Source organism: Cydia strobilella, chromosome 8 (assembly GCF_947568885.1).
Source record: "Cydia strobilella chromosome 8, ilCydStro3.1, whole genome shotgun sequence".
NCBI lineage: Eukaryota > Metazoa > Arthropoda > Insecta > Lepidoptera > Tortricidae > Cydia > Cydia strobilella.
Genome location: NC_086048.1, coordinates 10509416 through 10528476, shown reverse-complemented (window position 1 = coordinate 10528476; position 19061 = coordinate 10509416). Strand labels below are relative to the sequence as shown.

Below are 19061 nucleotides of genomic sequence, written 5' to 3'. Positions count from 1 at the left end.
AAATAAAATAAGTAAATATTATGATTATAAGTTAGGAGCATTTAAAAAATTATATGAAATCTGTTTTCGCTCCTAATTTTTACAATCAAAAAATCGAAAAAAGTCAAATGTAGCGGCATGAGCTATGGTAAAAAAATCAAAAATCTCTTTATTTACATACAAGTGGTACTACGTAAACGATATTAATAACTAGCTTAAATCCCTTAGGCCCTTGAGGCATTGTACCAAAGATGCTGGCGGAATTTCCTCGCTGTATTGCGATACATTGATGCTGATACGTTGTGCAAGGAAGCCGCCAGATCTTCGGTCACCAGTTACGTCAACCAGAGGCTTCGCGATTTCTGCAAAGAACTTGTGCGCGTTGGAACCCCATGGACCTACAGTTTAAACTCCAAATGGAACGAAATGATACTCTCTACCGAGGCTCTTTCATTTATTACGTTTTAAAATTTCGACGCTTTCCGCCGCTCCGCGCGCTTTTACATTAGTCCGTTGGAGGTGGGACGGTGCCAGTGTGTCTACACAGTTAGCATCCCACACCAACATCCGTCCGAAGCTCCAAGGAACCAAGGACACCCCATCGGGCCTCTTGCCATCATCCCTGATAATACCAATCGGCTCAAGAAGAGCGGGTATTACATTGATGGTGGCAAGAGACCGACCGACCGAGTCCCAGTCGGTCCACGCCACAAGAGCATATATGTGGCGATCACACCGCAAACCAGTCGCCAGTCTAAGGGAGGTCGGATCCAAGAAAGTACCAGTATGGGCATGTAGCCAGTAATCAGCTTCCCGGGCTCCGACCGCCAAAAGCCTAAAAATAGGGTCATAATGTTATTATATACATCAAATAATGTATATATATTTTCCATAATGCCAATATCCAGAGAAAAATGGGGACTACGTTTGTATGGAGAAGCGGCCGTCCCCTTTCCTCTTAGGTATTAATTAACCATTTTAGTACCACGTATGCTTCTGGTGATACGCGTAGGCTTCGGGTTACCGACGTTGGTCTTAATTAGGTGAATAGTGCTGTGCGAGGTACTTTGATTATCTAATCACAGTCAATATTATACCTATTTTGCCCATCATAGTTTGATGCTTTGATGCTAAACCTACTTACTAGGTACATAATAAGTAATTGTGTAAATAAGTATGTAAACCCTACCCTGTTAAAAGTTCCATAGGTAGGTACCTAATTTTTTATGATTTTTCTCTAAACTTAATATTATAGGTAAGTTTATAACCTTTTGCTTTACCTAGTTACTTATTATTGTTTCATAATCTTGTTTTCTTCACATTTAACTTCACTTGTGTAACGAAAGTTATATTTAGGCATGACATATTTTTTATAAAATGCCTGTACTTACTACTTACCTAATCAATTTTATTTTTTATTGATTTAATTGAAGACGAATTAAGTTTGTTAGTTAAAATTTTTACTTAATTTATCTAAGCATTTTGATTTCATAATTACACTTCCGTAAATATCTATTGGTAAGTAGGCCATTATTATCCTATTATCCTGTGACGTTTATGACTAATGTACCTCAAAGTTGTCTACCAATAACCTAAAGTTTTATATTCATGTATCCATTTCCGTTTTATCTAATAAAAGTTCGTATCATTCAACTCCCAATAACAACAAACGCCGATGCACTATCGTAGTACATATGTCATCTCGTTGTATATTATGCGCTTACGCATAGAGCGGAGGCTGCGGCGACGGCGGCGCTATGCCCTCGGAGGCTCGCGATTCAGACAGTCGCGTGAGAATCGTCGCGGCAGCCGGTCGGGCCCGACACCGAGCACACGCACCAACAAATCGCGGACGATATATTTTACGATACAACTTGCTATTTTTAAGCGTCGCGAATCGTGAGTTTACAAGTGCATTGGACAATGTGGTTTGCAAACTTTGCCGGCGATATGTTCGAGTACGCATGATTTTGATGAAACTGTCGTGAAAAACAGCACAAATGAAGATGACTGTAAATCGCATTAGGGTGGTAGTGTTGGGGAGTCCGCGGTGCGGGAAATCGGGTTAGTATTTTATATTACAAACGTACTTATATTATGAGATTTCTATAAATGCAGGCTTTTTAATATTTAATACATTCTTATATTTAATTTAAAATTTCCATACATAGAAACAAATATACCTACAAGGTGCCCACGAGGAACCTGAGAGATTTTAACCACGCGTTGCTGAGGCCAAAAGAAGGAATAAAGTGTTATGAGCTTATTAGGGTCAATTTCGCCAAAAAAAAATCCGATTTATCCGATCTTTTGAATATAACATACATACATAAAATGTAAATGCTATTTGTAAAACGGTCACTCAAAAATAATTTCAACTTTTTTTTGTAAAACCTAGTTTATGCAAAGTGTTACTTGTCACCTTTTGACATATTCTATCAATAAGGATATTTGAAGTAGGTAGGTCCTGGAGTGGCAACATCACCATCAAAAAGTAGTTTTGCACTAAGTAACAATAAAAAGATGTTTTTTAGGGTTCCGTACCCAAAGGGTAAAAACGGGACCCTATTACTAAGACTCCGCTGTCCGTCTGTCTGTCATCAGGCTGTATCTCATGAACCGTGATAGAGATAATTTCACAGATGATGTATTTCTGTTGCCGCTATAACAACAAATACTAAAACGACGACGCACTTGGCCGTTTTTTTTAAAAATGGTTTTAACTCTGAAACTAGGCGAAATCCAGAAGAGTTTATAAGGTATTTTTGTCTTTAAATATAATTAGGAAAATACGGTTAAAATCTTTCGGGTTCCTCGTGGGCACGTTGTATAAGTAAAATTAATTTAATGTCCTTAATGTATGAACATGAAAACTGTGTACCCCTTAAATATCATTAAAATGTCCAAAAGGACTACGTGTTGGCTTCGGCTCCGCGCAGTCCTGCCAAATGTCCGGAACACCGTAAAAACATAAATACCAGCCAAGTACATTGTTTTTCTTATGAGTGTACAATAAATGGAAGAATGTAATAAAATGTGAAACCATGATTACCGCCAACAGGTTAACAGCCTTGCAAATTTGGGAATCATTTATTATGAGAGAATACAAGATGAGTTTTTTGGTTAATAATGATGTCCATTTAATTAACAGACTAAAGATTGATGTCTGCATAATTAAAAATACAATTTGTTTTTTACAATGTTTCCATCCTTGGATGATAAATGAACCTTTAAAATTCCTTTATAATTATGTACAAATTTATAGGTAAGTTATTTATACAGTAGACACAAGAGACACATATGTTATAGGTATTATACATTTTATTAGGTCCACAATAATAATAATCCTCAATTATATACTCGTAATAATCTAATTCTTTATCATTTCTCGTTAGGTATGTAAAATGTAATGTACATATAAGAACTTTAAAACTATGTTGACAGTTGAAATAAGAACATTTAAATTTCATTTTTATTTTTTTCTTCTGTTAAACTGATACTTATATGCTCATTAGAGTAATTGTATCAACGAAATTTAATAAAAAGCATATATATATATATATATATATATATATATATATATACCCATGCACCATCGCTATCGTAACTTTAAACTCGCGTTCGCTCATCATAGGGTACGCGTATGTAGTTCGCGCGATTGCAGTAATTATGTTTGCAGGTAAATAGAGTCATATTAAACACATTATTTACATACAAGATATATACAGTGGCACTACGTAACGAAATTAATAACTAGCTTAAATCTAAAATAGGCCCTTGAGGCATTGTACCAAGGATACTGGCGGCATTTCCCCGCTGTATCGCAATGCTGATACGTTGTGCGAGGAGGCCGCAGCACAGTGGATCGAAATGACAAAAAAATGGACATTCGCATTATTTTTTTAAAATCCTATTTGAAAAAATGCTTTTCGGTTGAAAATGATGTAAGAAATAAAAAAATTCATATATTTTTTTTCAAAATAAGGCTTTATTAAAGCAGAAAAAAATAAAATCTGTTTTTTGTATGAAACTGAAAAATAGGTATCTTATTATAAGAAAACCATTACCGATCCCGCTTTCTAACCTTTAGAACAAATGCGAATGTCCATTTTTTTGTCATTTCGATCCACTGTGCACAGTGTCATTAATTTGTGTAAATTATTTATTTTTTAAGTAATTGGCAATTTGTTACCTTGGCCTAGCATAACAAATGACAGATAATTATGCTATTCTAATTTTAGGGTTCCGTACCCAAAGGGCAAAGGGTAAAAACATGACCCTATTACTAAGACCTCTCTGTCCGTCTGTCTGTCCCCAGGGTGTATCTCATGATCCGTGATAGCTAGACAGTTGAAATTTTCACAGATGATGTATTTCTGTTGCTGCTATAACAACAAATAGGTACTTACTGAAAACAGAATAAAAAATATTTAAGCGGGGCTCCCATACAACAAACGTTTGCCATTTTTTGCGTAATGGTACGGAACCCTTTGTGCGCGAGTCCGACTCGCACTTGGCCGGTTTTTTTAGTTTGTTATTTATTTTAGTTCATATTTTATATAGATATCTCATTTTCCTTTCTGGAAATAATGGAAGAAGCGGTCGTGTACGATAGTGGAAGGCGATAGTGTCTTGAAGATCGCAATTTCATTCGTCAACAAATATCTCCGGTTGTTTACCAAATTCCTTCAGATGGAATGTTTCAATGTGAATTATGATAAGCTCACCTTGTATTGTCTCGCCATTGTTTTATATTATAATTCAATTATGCATCTTATCAAAAAACACACACTGGAATAATATGATGCATTACACATTTTTAGTAGTGACAGATGGAGTTGTAGACATTCCACGAAGAATGTTATGAGTGATTCTAAACATTCGAACCAACCAATTTGTTGAGTCAGCTGCAGAGAGAAGTGACCCTCCCTGCATAGAAATTTGTTTGCAGGTGGGAGGAGTGGGGGGGGGTCACTTCTCTCTGCAGCTGACTGCTGTGTAGGTACATAAAGATACTTCATATTCTTTCATCAAATAAACTACAAAATAAATGGTTTTACTTCATTGTTTCTTATGGTTTAATTTTACCTTACGTTTATCTTACGGTTTGGACATAGACATCGTCCATTAGAAAAGTCTTAACGTGAATAATTGTCAAAGAATTTCATGAATCCGGCGTCTCATAGAACACGGCGTCAGTTATCGCAAGGTAACCTACATAGCAAGACTTAAGTGCTGCTAAACATTACCACTTAATTAAGAAAAACTTTGTTAATTAGAGTAGAGGCGTTTAAAGTTTATGATTTGCACATAAGGTGAGTGTAGATCAACGACCTCGGTTAAGCGTTAATCGGACGTTTTAGCGTTACACAACGGTTGGCGCCAGGCGACGGTGTCGGGAAATCGCGCTGACCCACCGGCGTCGAGTGTAATTGCGCTCTAATTGCCGGCCCGGCGCGCCCGCTGACGGCTGACGGACCGGCGTAGACGCACGCGTTTGCAATTCATTACAAACAAGCGCTGGGCCGACATGTGAAATTGTTTTTAAAGTAGATCCTGTCTACGAGGGAGTGGCAGGGACCCGCGACCGACTAACATCGTTTAGCTCGTCCCGTAGCATAAAGCGGCGACTACGATTTAAATTATTCTCGGAGCTCATTACTGGAGCCGCCGTACGTTATTTACAGGTCATAATGTCCGTTAGTCGTTTATAATTTCATCGGTGCTTAATGCAGTTTATCCCTTATCTGGTGTCCGAATAACTAGGCCAGTCTCGAGATGATACATCGCGTACGAACGGTTTTTAAATCGACCAGTTAAAACAATTAACTTGGGTCGATACAGTATTTTAGTTTATTAACGATCTGCCATGACGTTCCCTGGAAGTTGATTGTGTATTCGTGGGGTGAAATTTGAAAGGCACAGACAGCGACTAAAAATAAACTTGGAAATCGTTTTTGGTGTCGACAATCTGTCGCAATGTCAATTAAGATCGCAGATTGTGCAGCACTGTGTAGCTTGACATGCGTTTATGTATAGACTCTACTCGTACAGTCAGCTGCAGAGAAAAGGTACCCCCCCTGAATAGAAGTTTGTATGCAAAGGTGCTAAGCGAATAGTATTGCTGGCTATACATTGTAGTGAGATAAAATTGTAAAAAAAATATCCTGGACCACACAAATAAGTTATATTCTTACAACAGAAATGAAAACGACTGCGGCGCGTTTCAAACAAAAGGAAATACAGGTCCCACAATAAGCATGTAGGCATAAAAATTCGATAAATACAGAAAATTAAACTTAAACTGACCTACACACATACGCCAGCCCACAGATGTGACGATGTAATGACATATGACATCTCACGCATTAAAAAAAGACAGAACCACATTCAAACATTACCCTCCTAATCCTCCTATCTTCGCTAATCGGGTGAAAATGGCCCTCTGTACTGTAAGAGCGTTTTCACATTGTCCGATCCGATATCGGATGTAGGATCCTACATCCCCGTAGTCCGGCAGCGGAGGCAAATATTAAATGCATAAATGAATACAGAGATTAGAAGCACATATATCTTACATTTTACTTCCTTCCGACATCCGATATCGGATCGGACAATGTGAAAGCGCTCTAACAGCAAACTCCGTCGTCGACGGCTTCTCACGCCACGCCGTGATGGATCACTCCGTAGTGATGCACCGCGGTGCCGCTGACGTCTACCACTGGCGGTGCAGACTAGCCGATGCGGCCTATTTCGCTTGTTCATATTAATGGTATTGGGACCTATTCATTTCGAAATTAACTGTCGATAGGAGAATTTATTGATTTTTCCATGCACAATGAAGTGGAATTTTCTATTGAAGTATTGACTTGAGTCAGCTGTAATGCAGCTGGCAGTTAACATTCGAATTTGTCACCTTCACAAAGTTTTAAAATATATATCCGATCGCCTAAAAGCTGTCTTCCCTTCCCTAATAATCACTATCACACATAATTTCATATCACAGAATCATCCATATGTAGAAAAGTTACTTCTTATAAATACGGGTTACCAAAATTTATGATACAGAACAGTTATTTAAACGAACATTAAATTTATAGAATAATATTTATAGTATTCATCATACATATTTTTGTTAGGGCGAAAATATTTACAATGCACAATGTCGTGTATCTGGAGTTCGTTTTATAGGGGGTCGCAGTTATAACCTAACCTAACCCACGTTTCTGGCAAAAAATGTATTTCTCTTAAAATTGTGGTACAAAATAAGTTATCATTTATTGTTTGTTTGTTTCATTTAAGTGAACTGTAGTGTCAAACAAATAATATTTAATGAATAATATTTCGACAGTCAGTCTTTTATTTTGTGTAAAAATCTTGGAATAAATATTCTAGATTTAAATAAAGTTACAAAGTATGTTTCTTTGAAATGAATAATCAAAGAAACAGAACTAATTATAACGAAAACGTGGATTACGATTATTCTATGAATAATTTTCTGTAAAACAAAATTCGGCAAAAAGTTTGGCGGTAAAATAAGGGTACACCGCTTTTTAGTTTTTCTTTTTTTTCTTATGGTAGGTATGAAGCTACGGAGCTCTCCCTTGTGCCGCACAAGTTATGCGTGACCCGACTCCCTACGCTCAGTGGTTTCCAGTTCACGCACGCGTCAGTACAGATACTATAGACAGGTAATACCCTCACGTAGCCACAATTTCACGTAGACTCGCTTTTTTATGCGCCTTAATACTCGACATTAACCACAGCACCCGATGGACCCGCATCGATTTAATGTCAAACCTTGTGCGAGTAAAACGAAAAAATGTTTCTGTAATTTAATATAAATAGTTTTTTACTTACAAGAGTTGAATTACGTTCGGAGAGCCTTGTTTTTTTTTATTATAAATAAATCGAAACCAACTATATCAACTTAAACAGTTTTACTATATATGCAATAGCAAAAAAACTAAAAATATAAACTTTGTGTTTTTAAATTAATATTTTTTATGACCATACAAATCGAAAGATGTTCTTTGTGGTTTCGTGTTAACGCAATCAAGAATTAATTTTCTAGTGACAGGATAGAGGAAAGTGGAGATAAAGGTACGCAAGCTGGTATATCCTACATAGATGCGTATTACCTGTTCGCCGACACTCGCATCAATCGACTCTTGATCGATGAGACTAGTAATCTATTAATTACCCTATAGATTCCTGCCGATACATCCATTGTTGCTAAGATAAAGCACCATCTATCAACCCACGTGGTGCCATGTAGCTTGATCATCGCAATTTGTCTTACGCCCTTCAACGCATTTAAATGATTTTTATATCGACATTTACAACGGATCGAAATGATTGTTTGTTTTTAATTCGTAATGGGCTTCAAAGTGTTTCGATCAAATATTAAACAGTTTTATCACAGAATGCGTAATCGAGTCTCGGAGAAAGTGTATGCACTTAATGCGCGGGCGAAAAAAAACGAAAGGAAAATGAGTGTGGAATTTGGCATGTCTTTCATAAAATTCGGTTACTGCCGGTGGTTCGGTAATGTTACGTCTTTAAGAATCATAATGCCTCATTAAGAACTTCATTCTTCATGAATGCTGTTAACAACTATTCAACTTTATTGATGCGGTAACTCAGTGGGTTTATCGAATGATGTCAATCAAAGGAGGAGTAAATGTTTACCGTAAACAGTTGTCTGATATTGTACTATTACAAATGGCCGGTGAATTCCGGTAAATTATGTAGTTTGTAATGGTCGAGTTTAGTAATATTAAGAAAAATTACTAACTAGGGACTAGGTAGTGAAAATCGGTTATAACCGTAACCGAATTAATCGGTTATAACCGATTATTTTGGCAAAATTTCGGTTAATTTTGGTTATTTATTTATGACTTAAATTTTATGATTTTTATGAATTGATATTCTAATGACTATAAAATCCTGCCTTTTTTGGCTGTGAAGCCTGTGACTAAGTTTTCTCATGTGTGTATACTTTAATAACGAAAATATACCACATTTACTTCCCTCATTTATGAAATATTCTGATGAGTATCACGTCCAGGGTCATATTTTAACTTTTACTGTATGTTGTGTGTTTTATTTAAAAAAAACCGGCCAAGTGCGAGGGTGACTCGCGCACGAAGGGTTCCGTACCATTACGAAAAAAAAACGGCAAAAAAATCACGTTTGTTGTATGGGAGCCCCACTTAAATATTTATATTATTCTGTTTTTAGTATTTGTTGTTATAGCGGCAACAGAAATACATCATCTGTGAAAATTTCAACTGTCCAGCTATCACGGTTCATGAGATACAGCAGCCTGGTGATAGACGGACAGACGGACAGCGGAGTTTTAGTATCAGGGTCCCGTTTACGGAACCCTAAAAAACGAAGACTCACATTCCCTTATACTGTTTTTTTATTTACGTCATTTTTTTAATTTCTTTATTGTAAATATATAATTTTTTTGTTGAAAATAATCGTAACCGAATATAATCGATTATCGGTTATTTTTCGGGCATAACCGTAACCGAAACCGGTTATGAAGTTTGTCCGGTTATTGCATTCCCTGCTAAGGACCTACCTAGCTCAGAGCGTTTCTTTAGGACCTTACAGATAAACAACAATTATTGAATTCTTTATTTGATTATCAACGCATTAATTCAGGATTACCTGATAAAAAATCCAATGCAGAAGGTACCTACTCTCCGAAGTCGCAATCGAGACGAAGAACATTTGGTCAAGTTACCTTAATCGGGTGCCCTAGAATGTGTCATGAATGCATTCCACCCAAGTCCATTGTCATGCGACGTGCAGTTGCATAAGGCTGCGTAGACGTTGGGTAATCGTTTTGGGCCTAGAGTCAGACTAAAATGGAAGCGGCGATAATCCCCCTGGGCTAACACCGCCTTTGATGATAAAACTGCGCCTGGAATAATAAACAGCATTTGTTAGCTAGGGAAGGTAAATAAGAAATTACGCTGCATAAGATTTAATGCAAACAACTAGTCTTTCATCAACTATCAGATCTGAGCATAGCAATTCAAACAAGAAAGTGCATCAGAACATAAATTTCCATCAGTCATGGAGTAGAAACTCGTATAATTATTATTATCCATCAAAGGGTCAAGTACCTATCTTCATTATTCCGCGCCCGTCGAGTCGTGGCTCGTGTAATGAACTTTTTGAATAGGTTCTTCAGCTCCTTTCGAGGTGGCAGGATTCCCTCGTCGTTTTGTAGGTAGCTGTCGGCGAGGGCTTTCTCCAAAATTGCATCGTCATTGTTGTTGATAACTGTTTGTATTGTATACGTCTCTTGGATCGAAATACCGGGAGTGGAATGAAAAGACTAATCAATGCTTACAGCGCTTCTGGTAGAAAGTTAGGAGGAACGACCTTAAGTCATTGTTAGCTTTATTACCAGGGTCATGATTCTGGTCACTCCGTATCTATAAAAGGTGTAAAGGTTGATGTATCAATTACATCATAATTGAACAGTATAATGAGTTAAGTTATTTGTTTGTTGCAGCGGTCGTCGTGCGTTATCTAACTAAGCGGTACATAGGTGAATACAGCTCTACAGGAGGTGAGTGAATGTTTACAATCAAATTACCGACATCATCGTAGATAATTATCAGAGGCCATTTCGTTTATGAGGCTGAGAATATTATATGTAAAATTACGAGTTACAATTGACGTCAATTTGCGCGATGTCGAGTGCAACTAAATTGAAATGTCTCTTTCCTTCCGACCTTACACGAATGGCAAGTGTCGTGTTTTGCGTCACTGGCGTGGCGCTTCGAAGTAAGTTAAAATGTTAAGGAAATTCATTTTAATATTCATTGCTAGTAACTCAGCGAAAGCCTCTTAAAAGAACATAATTTAGTATTTATCGGTCACTCGCATTCCACTGCCTATATTAAGAATGTTAAGATAAACAAGGTAACAATCGGCGCGATTCGGGAAATGAATTAGATTCACTAGATATGAAATAGTAAAGATATATGACGTCCCACGGGTAAAGGTACCTTATGGCGGTTGGAGCTTACGCTATTATTAACGCCGCTCCAATTAATATTGTACAATAATAACAATAATTTGCGACGCTATGCGACGTAAGCGCCAGCCGCCATAAGGTACCTTTTGCCGTGAAATGTCACATATCTTTGCTATTTCATATCTAGTGAATATCTAATTCATTTTTCGAAGCGCGCCGAATGTCGCTGTTCGTTTAGGATATTATGACTATACCTATAGCGACTAGCCGAAAACAATCCATTATACCATAATTGTCGGTAATGTTATAGCAAATTACAATGCGCAATTATGATATTTATGATAGTTGCTTCTCAATTAAGTACTACATACCTCTACCTTCAAAACTTGGTACAATTGATACAGTTTAAATATCTACCGTGCTTTTTGTCTTTGAAATATTTTTATAAGTAAGTCAATCATTTATCACGCCTTTACCATTAACAGAATTTGTTGCACAATTAAATCAATTAAATTGTAGGCCAATTAAGGCCAATTATTGTTACTATTTTTACTGTAAATAAGTATTGCATATACCTACGTTTTATATCCTTCTAGGTATCCAATAAAATAAATCACCTTGGATTCCTAGCTTCACAGGATACTAATTGATGCTTAGTTTTAGTGGTGGCTATTAGCTGGGAATACCCAACAAATGTATTGTTTGGTTTCAGATTTTCTTTATCAGCACCGAGTCGCGTTCGACGGCGCGGTATCTGAAGTCGAGATTATGGACACATCTAACTGTGCTGTAAGTAAATTGATAAAGTTAATTGTTTTGCTGTTCAACTTTATTACCTTCGACGTTAATCTGTAGGTGGTGTACAATAAAGATTTAAGTGGCAACAGTATTGTAAATGAAGCCGGAAAGGCCGAGATTCATTTAGCGGTAGACAATGGCGATGTTTATCTGCTAGGTAGCGGGAGGCTGATGCTCGTACAATTTAATTAGACAAAGTTTATGGGTCTTGTATCGGCTATCAGATGCGATCGCGGCGGCGGCGGCCGCGGTCGCCTCCAGCGCAGCGGAATACCGCCTATCTCAAAAACAGACTGCGAAACGAGTTATTGCGTAAGCTTGTAAACTTCTTATAATATTATAAGCTTATTTTTACGAGTAGATATTGACATTGTTTGTTTTTAGTCGGTGGGTTTTGAAGAAAGCTTAGTGCCTTTTGATCTAATTTCTAGAGATTTGTAGGCAATAGCCGCACCCTATATTAAATGTATCGTAAAAAAGTAAAGGCTTCAGAAAGTAATCTGAAAATTCAATTCATGCTGTTGCGATGAAATTTAGTAACTTCTTTAGTTTTAGGATAGTGAAAAATACACTTCCTTTAGTAAATTTTAAATTGTAGGTACTTACTACATAAGTGGACTTATACGTAGCGTTAACATTTGCCGTTCGACATGCCGAAGCTAATTTTCCTTGCTTTTCCTCTAAGCCTGTAAATAAAGTCCTCCTATTGTATCAAAATACTCAATCAGGCGGGATTCGGGAACAGTGTTCTATGGACGCCCCGCCACTGTGCACTGCTACTGTGTTTAACACTGTCTTAAGACAGATGTAGTTATATTAGGTAGGTTTATATGTTTTTTGATACATTTATAAACATCATCTGAAGTTGATGATTTGAAGGGACTAGTAACCTCGATTACCTTGTTTTGCTTGTCGATATTTCGGCGCAGTTGCTTGCTTCAGTTGATATTTCAGTGGCACGTACTGGAATATCAACTCAAAACAAGAAAACACCAATGTAGTTAAAAATAATTCTTTTGTTTACAAGCGTGTTGGATGTAGGTCCAAAATTCAATAACGGAACTGTAAAAAAAGTGTTTCAATGTTTTGAATTGCATAATAGATTATAAAGCGGCGGCCCCATTGCGCCCCGCAGAGACACTTGTGTCTTGGCTGCATTATAATGAGCTTCGTTACATTTATTTAATAGATTACGCTTAATCTTGGCTTTTGTTAATGGAATTGAATCTGAATTTCCAGAATTTGTGCCCAAAACCTTTATCAGCACCGCTACTTTTAATTAAGCGGCGACATGTCATGGCACAGTTCTGTTGTAATAGTTAGGCGCCAGCGCCAGCGTTCAAATTAATCTGTCTTGAAAAATACATCTTATTAAGGCAAACATTTTGAGTGGTTTGAATATTTAACCAAACCAAACTTATACCACGCTTTCAACTCGAGGCGTGGCCTTGTTTATTTTAGATTGTTATTCTTAAAATTTATGTCTCTGGAATTTGGTTTATAAGCAAATAATAACTAGGTATATTTGAAGTGTCTTAACTTTAAATTTAGGTCACGAGCTTTTAAAATTAGGTACGTAATTCTTCCACACGATAACAAAAACAAAAATTTCATATCTACTGACTCCTTAGGACAGATAATTAAGTTTACTACATCATTTCATTCTCGACTGGTCCAAAAAGAGAGATTATGCGTAAACCCTTCACCAAACATATTTGGGTTGAATACGTACCAAGCTAATACATGCTTTCCTCTTCTTGGGTATTGCCATTCGTTTATAATATTCTTCTCGTGCTTGCCTTCACGCCGTCAATACCTATCGGATCTTTTTTTCCCAGATTCGTGGCTGCCTGGCAGAGCACGTGCGATGGGGCGATGCGTTCGCCGTGGTATATTCAGTGTGCGAGCGGCGGTCTTTCGTGGCGGCCGCCGAGCTGCTATCTCTCCTGGAGCGCACCCGGCTGCCGGGCTGCGCGGCCGTCACCCTCTTGGGGAACAAGAGAGACCTCGAACATGCTAGGTGAGAGAGGACAAAGCAGCAGTCACTAGAGGTTACTGAACCTACACTTATGACACAGGCCTTGGAAATGGTTTAGTGAGATCACTCACTACATTGGCGGGCAATTTCTTCGGTGATGAACATTCAGGGATCTCCACGATGTTTTCTTTGTTCAACAAGCTCTTATAATAAAATTAAGTAATGTTGCGTAGGTATATAATATGTAGTTATTACACTGCCTAGAAACTTTATTGTAATGACCACACAGAGGCTCCGGTTTCCAAGGTCGCACAGTGTATATAAATCGGAATAAGTGAACCCTTTTTTTGCCAATTCTGCAATTTATTTTTGCTTTATTTTAAATTATTTTTTTCTGTGTAAGATTGTCCCCAAATATTTATTTACTTAATTCTTCTAGATTATTTAACATACGCATTTAATACTTAGGTATTGATAAATACTTATAAAGGAGCTGAAGACTCAAAGAATAGTAAACTAATCGTGTCGTTTTCGTATAATGAGGTTTTACTCAAACTTTGTTGGTAGGGAGGTCCATGCGGAGGAGGGTCAGGAGCTGTCTCTGCGGTTCGGGTGCCAGTTCTACGAGGTGTCGGCGGCGGAGTCGTGCGCGGGCGCGGCGCTCGCCTTCCACGCGCTGCTGCGCGAGGCGCGCGCGCTCGCGCTGCTGCTGCCCTCGCCCCGGCGCAAGCTCGCCGCCTATTCTGTTTCTAAAGTAAGTATTACGATGTGTCGGTGGCAGACTCACGTGCTGTCAGCGTTCTCACCGTTTACGCGCAGCTGCGTGCTCGCTTTGCTGCTGCCGTCATCCGGCGCAAACTATTCTAAGAGCCTACCGCAAAAATCATAATTTCCTTAACCGCCTTTCTAGTGCTCATGTATCTTAAAATGAAACAAGAGGCAAATAGACGAACGAGCGAGTAGTTTTGTTGCTCGCCGTAGACTAGACTCATCCTCAGTATCTGAAGTCTTTACTTTTGTGTTGTCTGCGCCTGACTTCCACGTTCCAAAGCGTGGGGCCTGCATGCTTCACTGCTGCTGCCTTCGTCTCACTGTTGCTGCCCATTCTGTCTCTAAAGTATATTCGTTCTAAGAGCCGGCGGAAAATCGGAAGCGGGTTAACCTGCTTGTTTCAAAATGTGGAACAAATGTGAAGTACTTAGGCAATCTGATAACTTATTTTTTTCTTTTAACAGGTAATCGGCACAATATTTGGCAAAAATAGCAAAAGTGTGCGAAAGAAAAGGCCGTCACTCAGCATTTAAACTAGGATTAAGGTTTTATACAAATATTTATTACTTAAGCCATGGAGACTGCTCGTTTGTAAATAAAATAAGAAATCAATTTAATAATACATATGTCAGTAAATGTCATAAATGTTTTCCTCAGAAATATTTCTGGAGTTTTTGAAAATCTTATTAACCGGGCCGTCGTGGTCGCAATCCTCTAATAAATAAATTAAAGATCCTTACCTATTTGTGAAATAGCGAACAATGCCAGATTAATGAAATTGTACAAGAAACATATGTAAACGTTCACTAGTTTTTAAGACAAATAACGTAACTGTTTCTTGTATTTTTTTAAATCGCGTGGTTTCGACCTTTGAACAACGTTGGCCAAGCAGGTTTGTAGCTGCACCAACGTATCTGCACTTATCAAAGATCTTATCTTAGTAAGAAAAGGTCTATATTTGTTTAATTCGCATAACTGATATGTGGTAGGCTTACACCCTTCATTAAACGTGTAAGACAAGTACGTCAACGTTAAACTCAATCATTATGCTCTCACAAGAATTATTCTGTGGAATTACTATAATTTTTACATTCATGATTTACGCTGCCGTTTTCACAAATAGCCATGTTTATAATGCATCACTGACTGAGTTTTTTGGACATCTAGTTTACTTATAAAAAACCTGTTTGAAGATTTAAAGACTACTTTTACGTATATTATTACTGAACTCTCCCCGAATACTTGATGCTTCTGGGATATAATTTTGGCAGATCGGCGACCTCATTGTGTCATTTTAAACCTGTCCTGTAGGATCTGCATTTGTTAAGGGGATCCCATGCCCCAATGACCTTCGATTTGAATCCCTTAGTTTTCTAATGTTTTTTGTAGGTTATCATATTAACAGCAACGGATTTTAGCAATATAGTATCCCATATTTACTTCAAAGTTCATTGTTTTCGAAATATTTGGCATCAAAGTTGAACAATTTTAGGGCAAAAAACTGTTTTTCTGGCCATAACTTTTGTGTTAATTAGTTTAAAATTAAAACCTTAGACAAATTTTTAGAGACGTCTAAGACGAACCCAAATATGTAGATTTCGTATAAGTAAGATCTTTCACAGCAATCGAGACACGAAAAAAGTGTTTTTTAGACAATGTTTAAAACAATCATAAATAAATAAGTATTAATTTTTTTCACAATCCGGTAGACAAAAATGGAGATAAAAGATTGAAGAACCGATAGGCGCTTGTCTTATAATTCTATATGTAGTGCAAAAGTAGGAGATACGATTCAAAACTTGTCAAAAATCGATGAAAACCTCAGGTAGCCCCTTAAAGAAAAGTATCTATTATTTTCTTGCTGAAGTTGCAAGAATGCTGGGCAGGTCAGTAAATAGTTCCATTATAGTGACTTGAGATGTACCTTAATCGGTTTAAAAACTTGTTAATCTAAGCTAAAAAAACACGTTTTTTGTAGTACTGATACATCTTTACTTTGTTAACGAGCTCAGTATTCTAAATAAGTAGTTTTGTAATTTTGTGGTAGGTTGCAGATGCAAGTAATATTCTCCAGATATATAGGTAAGATAACTTTTGAGAGGCATAAGTGAAAATTTGAACAATGGAATGTTTCTAATTTTCATGGTGTGCCATATTAAAAAGCATCTCGGCCGTAACCTCTTTAAGTTTAATACAAATTACAATTGTAAGTTGTATTGAGAGTATTGAGCCTGGCTTTCTAGGGGTGCGGGTCGTGTGGATCGAGCGTGACTCGCAGGGCCCGATTACGGTACCCTACAATAGGTGTAATTGAGGCACTACAGGAACATATAAACTTATATCTGAGGTCACGAACGCTCGATACATTAAGCGTTGCTATTTGTGAAATGTTATTTAGCGAGAAAATAATTCAAGCTGTATGAATATTTCTGTCAACAATATATGTTTTGTATTGTTGTTTATCGGTAGGTAGGTACTTTCTGTGGTAGGTACTCTAAAAATACGTTGACTTATCGATAACGCAGTAACATGCTTGTCCATACCTCAACGACAAAAACTGTACATACGCTGCTGCTGCGTCAAGTTCTGGTATTACTGATTCTTACGGACGTGCGATGTTAAAAAAGAATTTTGGGCGTCCAATTGGTAATTTCACAAGATGGCGTACACTCGTACTAGGTATACATTTGTAGGCGGCCGAATTGCCACAGTTAGCGCCTAAATGATGCAGAATTGCAGATGCCTCTAATACGCCACATTCTTTTGACTGAATTTGCACTTAGTTACAAATTTTTGGTGTTTAGTTTTCTGTTAAAAATGTTTTTCTTGTATGTGATGTTACGAAGAAACGACAAAAATAATGTAATACGAGAACCAGTGAGTACTTTGAATAGTTTAGATAGCTCCAAAACTTAGTACATTTGGTCTATCCTTCTGATGACGACAGGGTTTCCAAATTAGCGATCTTAAATTTAACTCGATCAATTGGACAGTCAAAACTTAATTGGGCCCTATGTATGTACTATATGTAGTTAATGTAGTACGCCAATCGTCAGGAGGATAAGTAGACGTAAAACGGTTCACACACCTTACTTAATTCGTAACTGACGACAGGGACGCAGCTATACGTTAGACGTGACGCAGCTATACGTGATATGTGCAAAATTTTATACATTCCTGCTTACATACGGCGCACATGCGGATTTGGAGTACTGGAGTGCTTGCCCCTACGGCAAGGTGCTGACTATTTGCGTGAACCGCTTATTTAAGCTATATGCATTACTCGTGCACGATGGAGATAACTGGAGCAAGTAAAGGTGCGGCATTTTTGCGCAAGCAGCATGTGCAAGTTACTTGCTCCAGTAGCCCGCGCCTTGACTTGCACTACTTGCGCAGATTGTTAGGCTTAAGTAGTTGCGCGTGTTGCTCGCGCTGGTACATGCTCAAATCATGCGCAAGTGCTTCAACAGCTAATCAACACGCTTAGCTAAATCTTAATACCTATACAAATAATGTGTCGTCCTTTTCATAATCGCCTTTTACTTAATATGTTATAATACCGTGTAAATAAAGTCAGTATTCCTTGTAAATAATTCATTTTAATAATATATATTATAATACACCTCGCACTAGAGTTACGATTGACTCAACAAATTGTAAATATTGATGTTAAAAGTTCATGTTAGCCTTTAGATATAACATTTACAGTAAAATAATAAAACTCGATAGTAAAATAAATATTTGTTTTATTTGTAGAACCGAGCCCTTATTATATATATCGAGAACCCAGTGCACAAACCACGAGTCAAGCCTGATGACGTCACCTAATCTCAAGGTGAGGCCGCTGCGCCAGCGCCGGCAGGCGAGCGGTGTGTCGTGCGACAGTTCCTATCGACCCTCGACACGTGTAGACGCATTGATTTCCGAATATTAGTTTTGATTACCTAATTAGTAATTTTGACTAGAGATTTGGCCATACAAGGACGTTGACTTTCGTGCAATTATATTGTTTCTCAGTTGAATCTAGACTGTTTTATTATCTTGAACCCTAGGACTAATAAAATTAGCCATTCTACTACATTTATACTACTGTTTTCACATGTTATATAGATAAATTACTTTGCTACACTTTTTTGCAATTCACTCAAATAGACAAAAATCTGATGATCCAGGCCATTCTGCGTCATATACTTGTCTTATAAAAAATATTTGCTTACGTTTGCTTGCTCGATTTAAAGTACAGTCGCAAGCGTAAGCGGTTATTCAATCATTTATTTATCCTTATATTTCGTGAAACTGAAAACGATCCTTGCTCGGGCTAGTCGTTGGATTCGTTCGCAAAGAATGCAAGGATTCATCCTTGCATCCATGCAATAACCCCTTATTGTTGACAAACAATATACTCAGGTATTAAATATTGTATTTTTTTATATGACCTAGCCAATTGAAAGCAAACCAATAAGTAAACGCCAAGAGTCATATTTACCAGTTATTGATACAGCCTATCAATACCTGGAAAGTGGTACTTGA

At 37.5% G+C, this 19061-nt stretch overlaps 1 protein-coding gene across 1 annotated transcript; it reads left to right on the top strand.

The window, feature by feature from the left end:
* The first annotated feature begins 1750 nt into the window (after positions 1-1750).
* LOC134743618 (ras-related and estrogen-regulated growth inhibitor-like protein) lies at positions 1751-18269 on the top strand. Its single transcript, XM_063677184.1, has 6 exons — positions 1751-2043; positions 10517-10573; positions 11697-11773; positions 13621-13802; positions 14328-14514; positions 14996-18269. The coding sequence occupies exons 1-6, from the start codon at positions 1980-1982 to the stop codon at positions 15062-15064; spliced, it is 636 nt and encodes a 211-aa protein (XP_063533254.1). The 5' UTR covers positions 1751-1979; the 3' UTR covers positions 15065-18269.
* Positions 18270-19061: the final 792 nt, after the last annotated feature.

Excerpts from the sequence above, each read along its gene's own strand:
- LOC134743618 (XM_063677184.1), top strand. The coding sequence starts at position 1,980 with ATGAAGATGACTGTAAATCGCATTAGGGTGGTAGTGTTGGGGAGTCCG. Across the intron at positions 13,803-14,327 it reads AGAGACCTCGAACATGCTAG|GGAGGTCCATGCGGAGGAGG; the intron begins GTGAGAGAGGAC and ends CTTTGTTGGTAG. Across the intron at positions 14,515-14,995 it reads CCGCCTATTCTGTTTCTAAA|GTAATCGGCACAATATTTGG; the intron begins GTAAGTATTACG and ends TTCTTTTAACAG.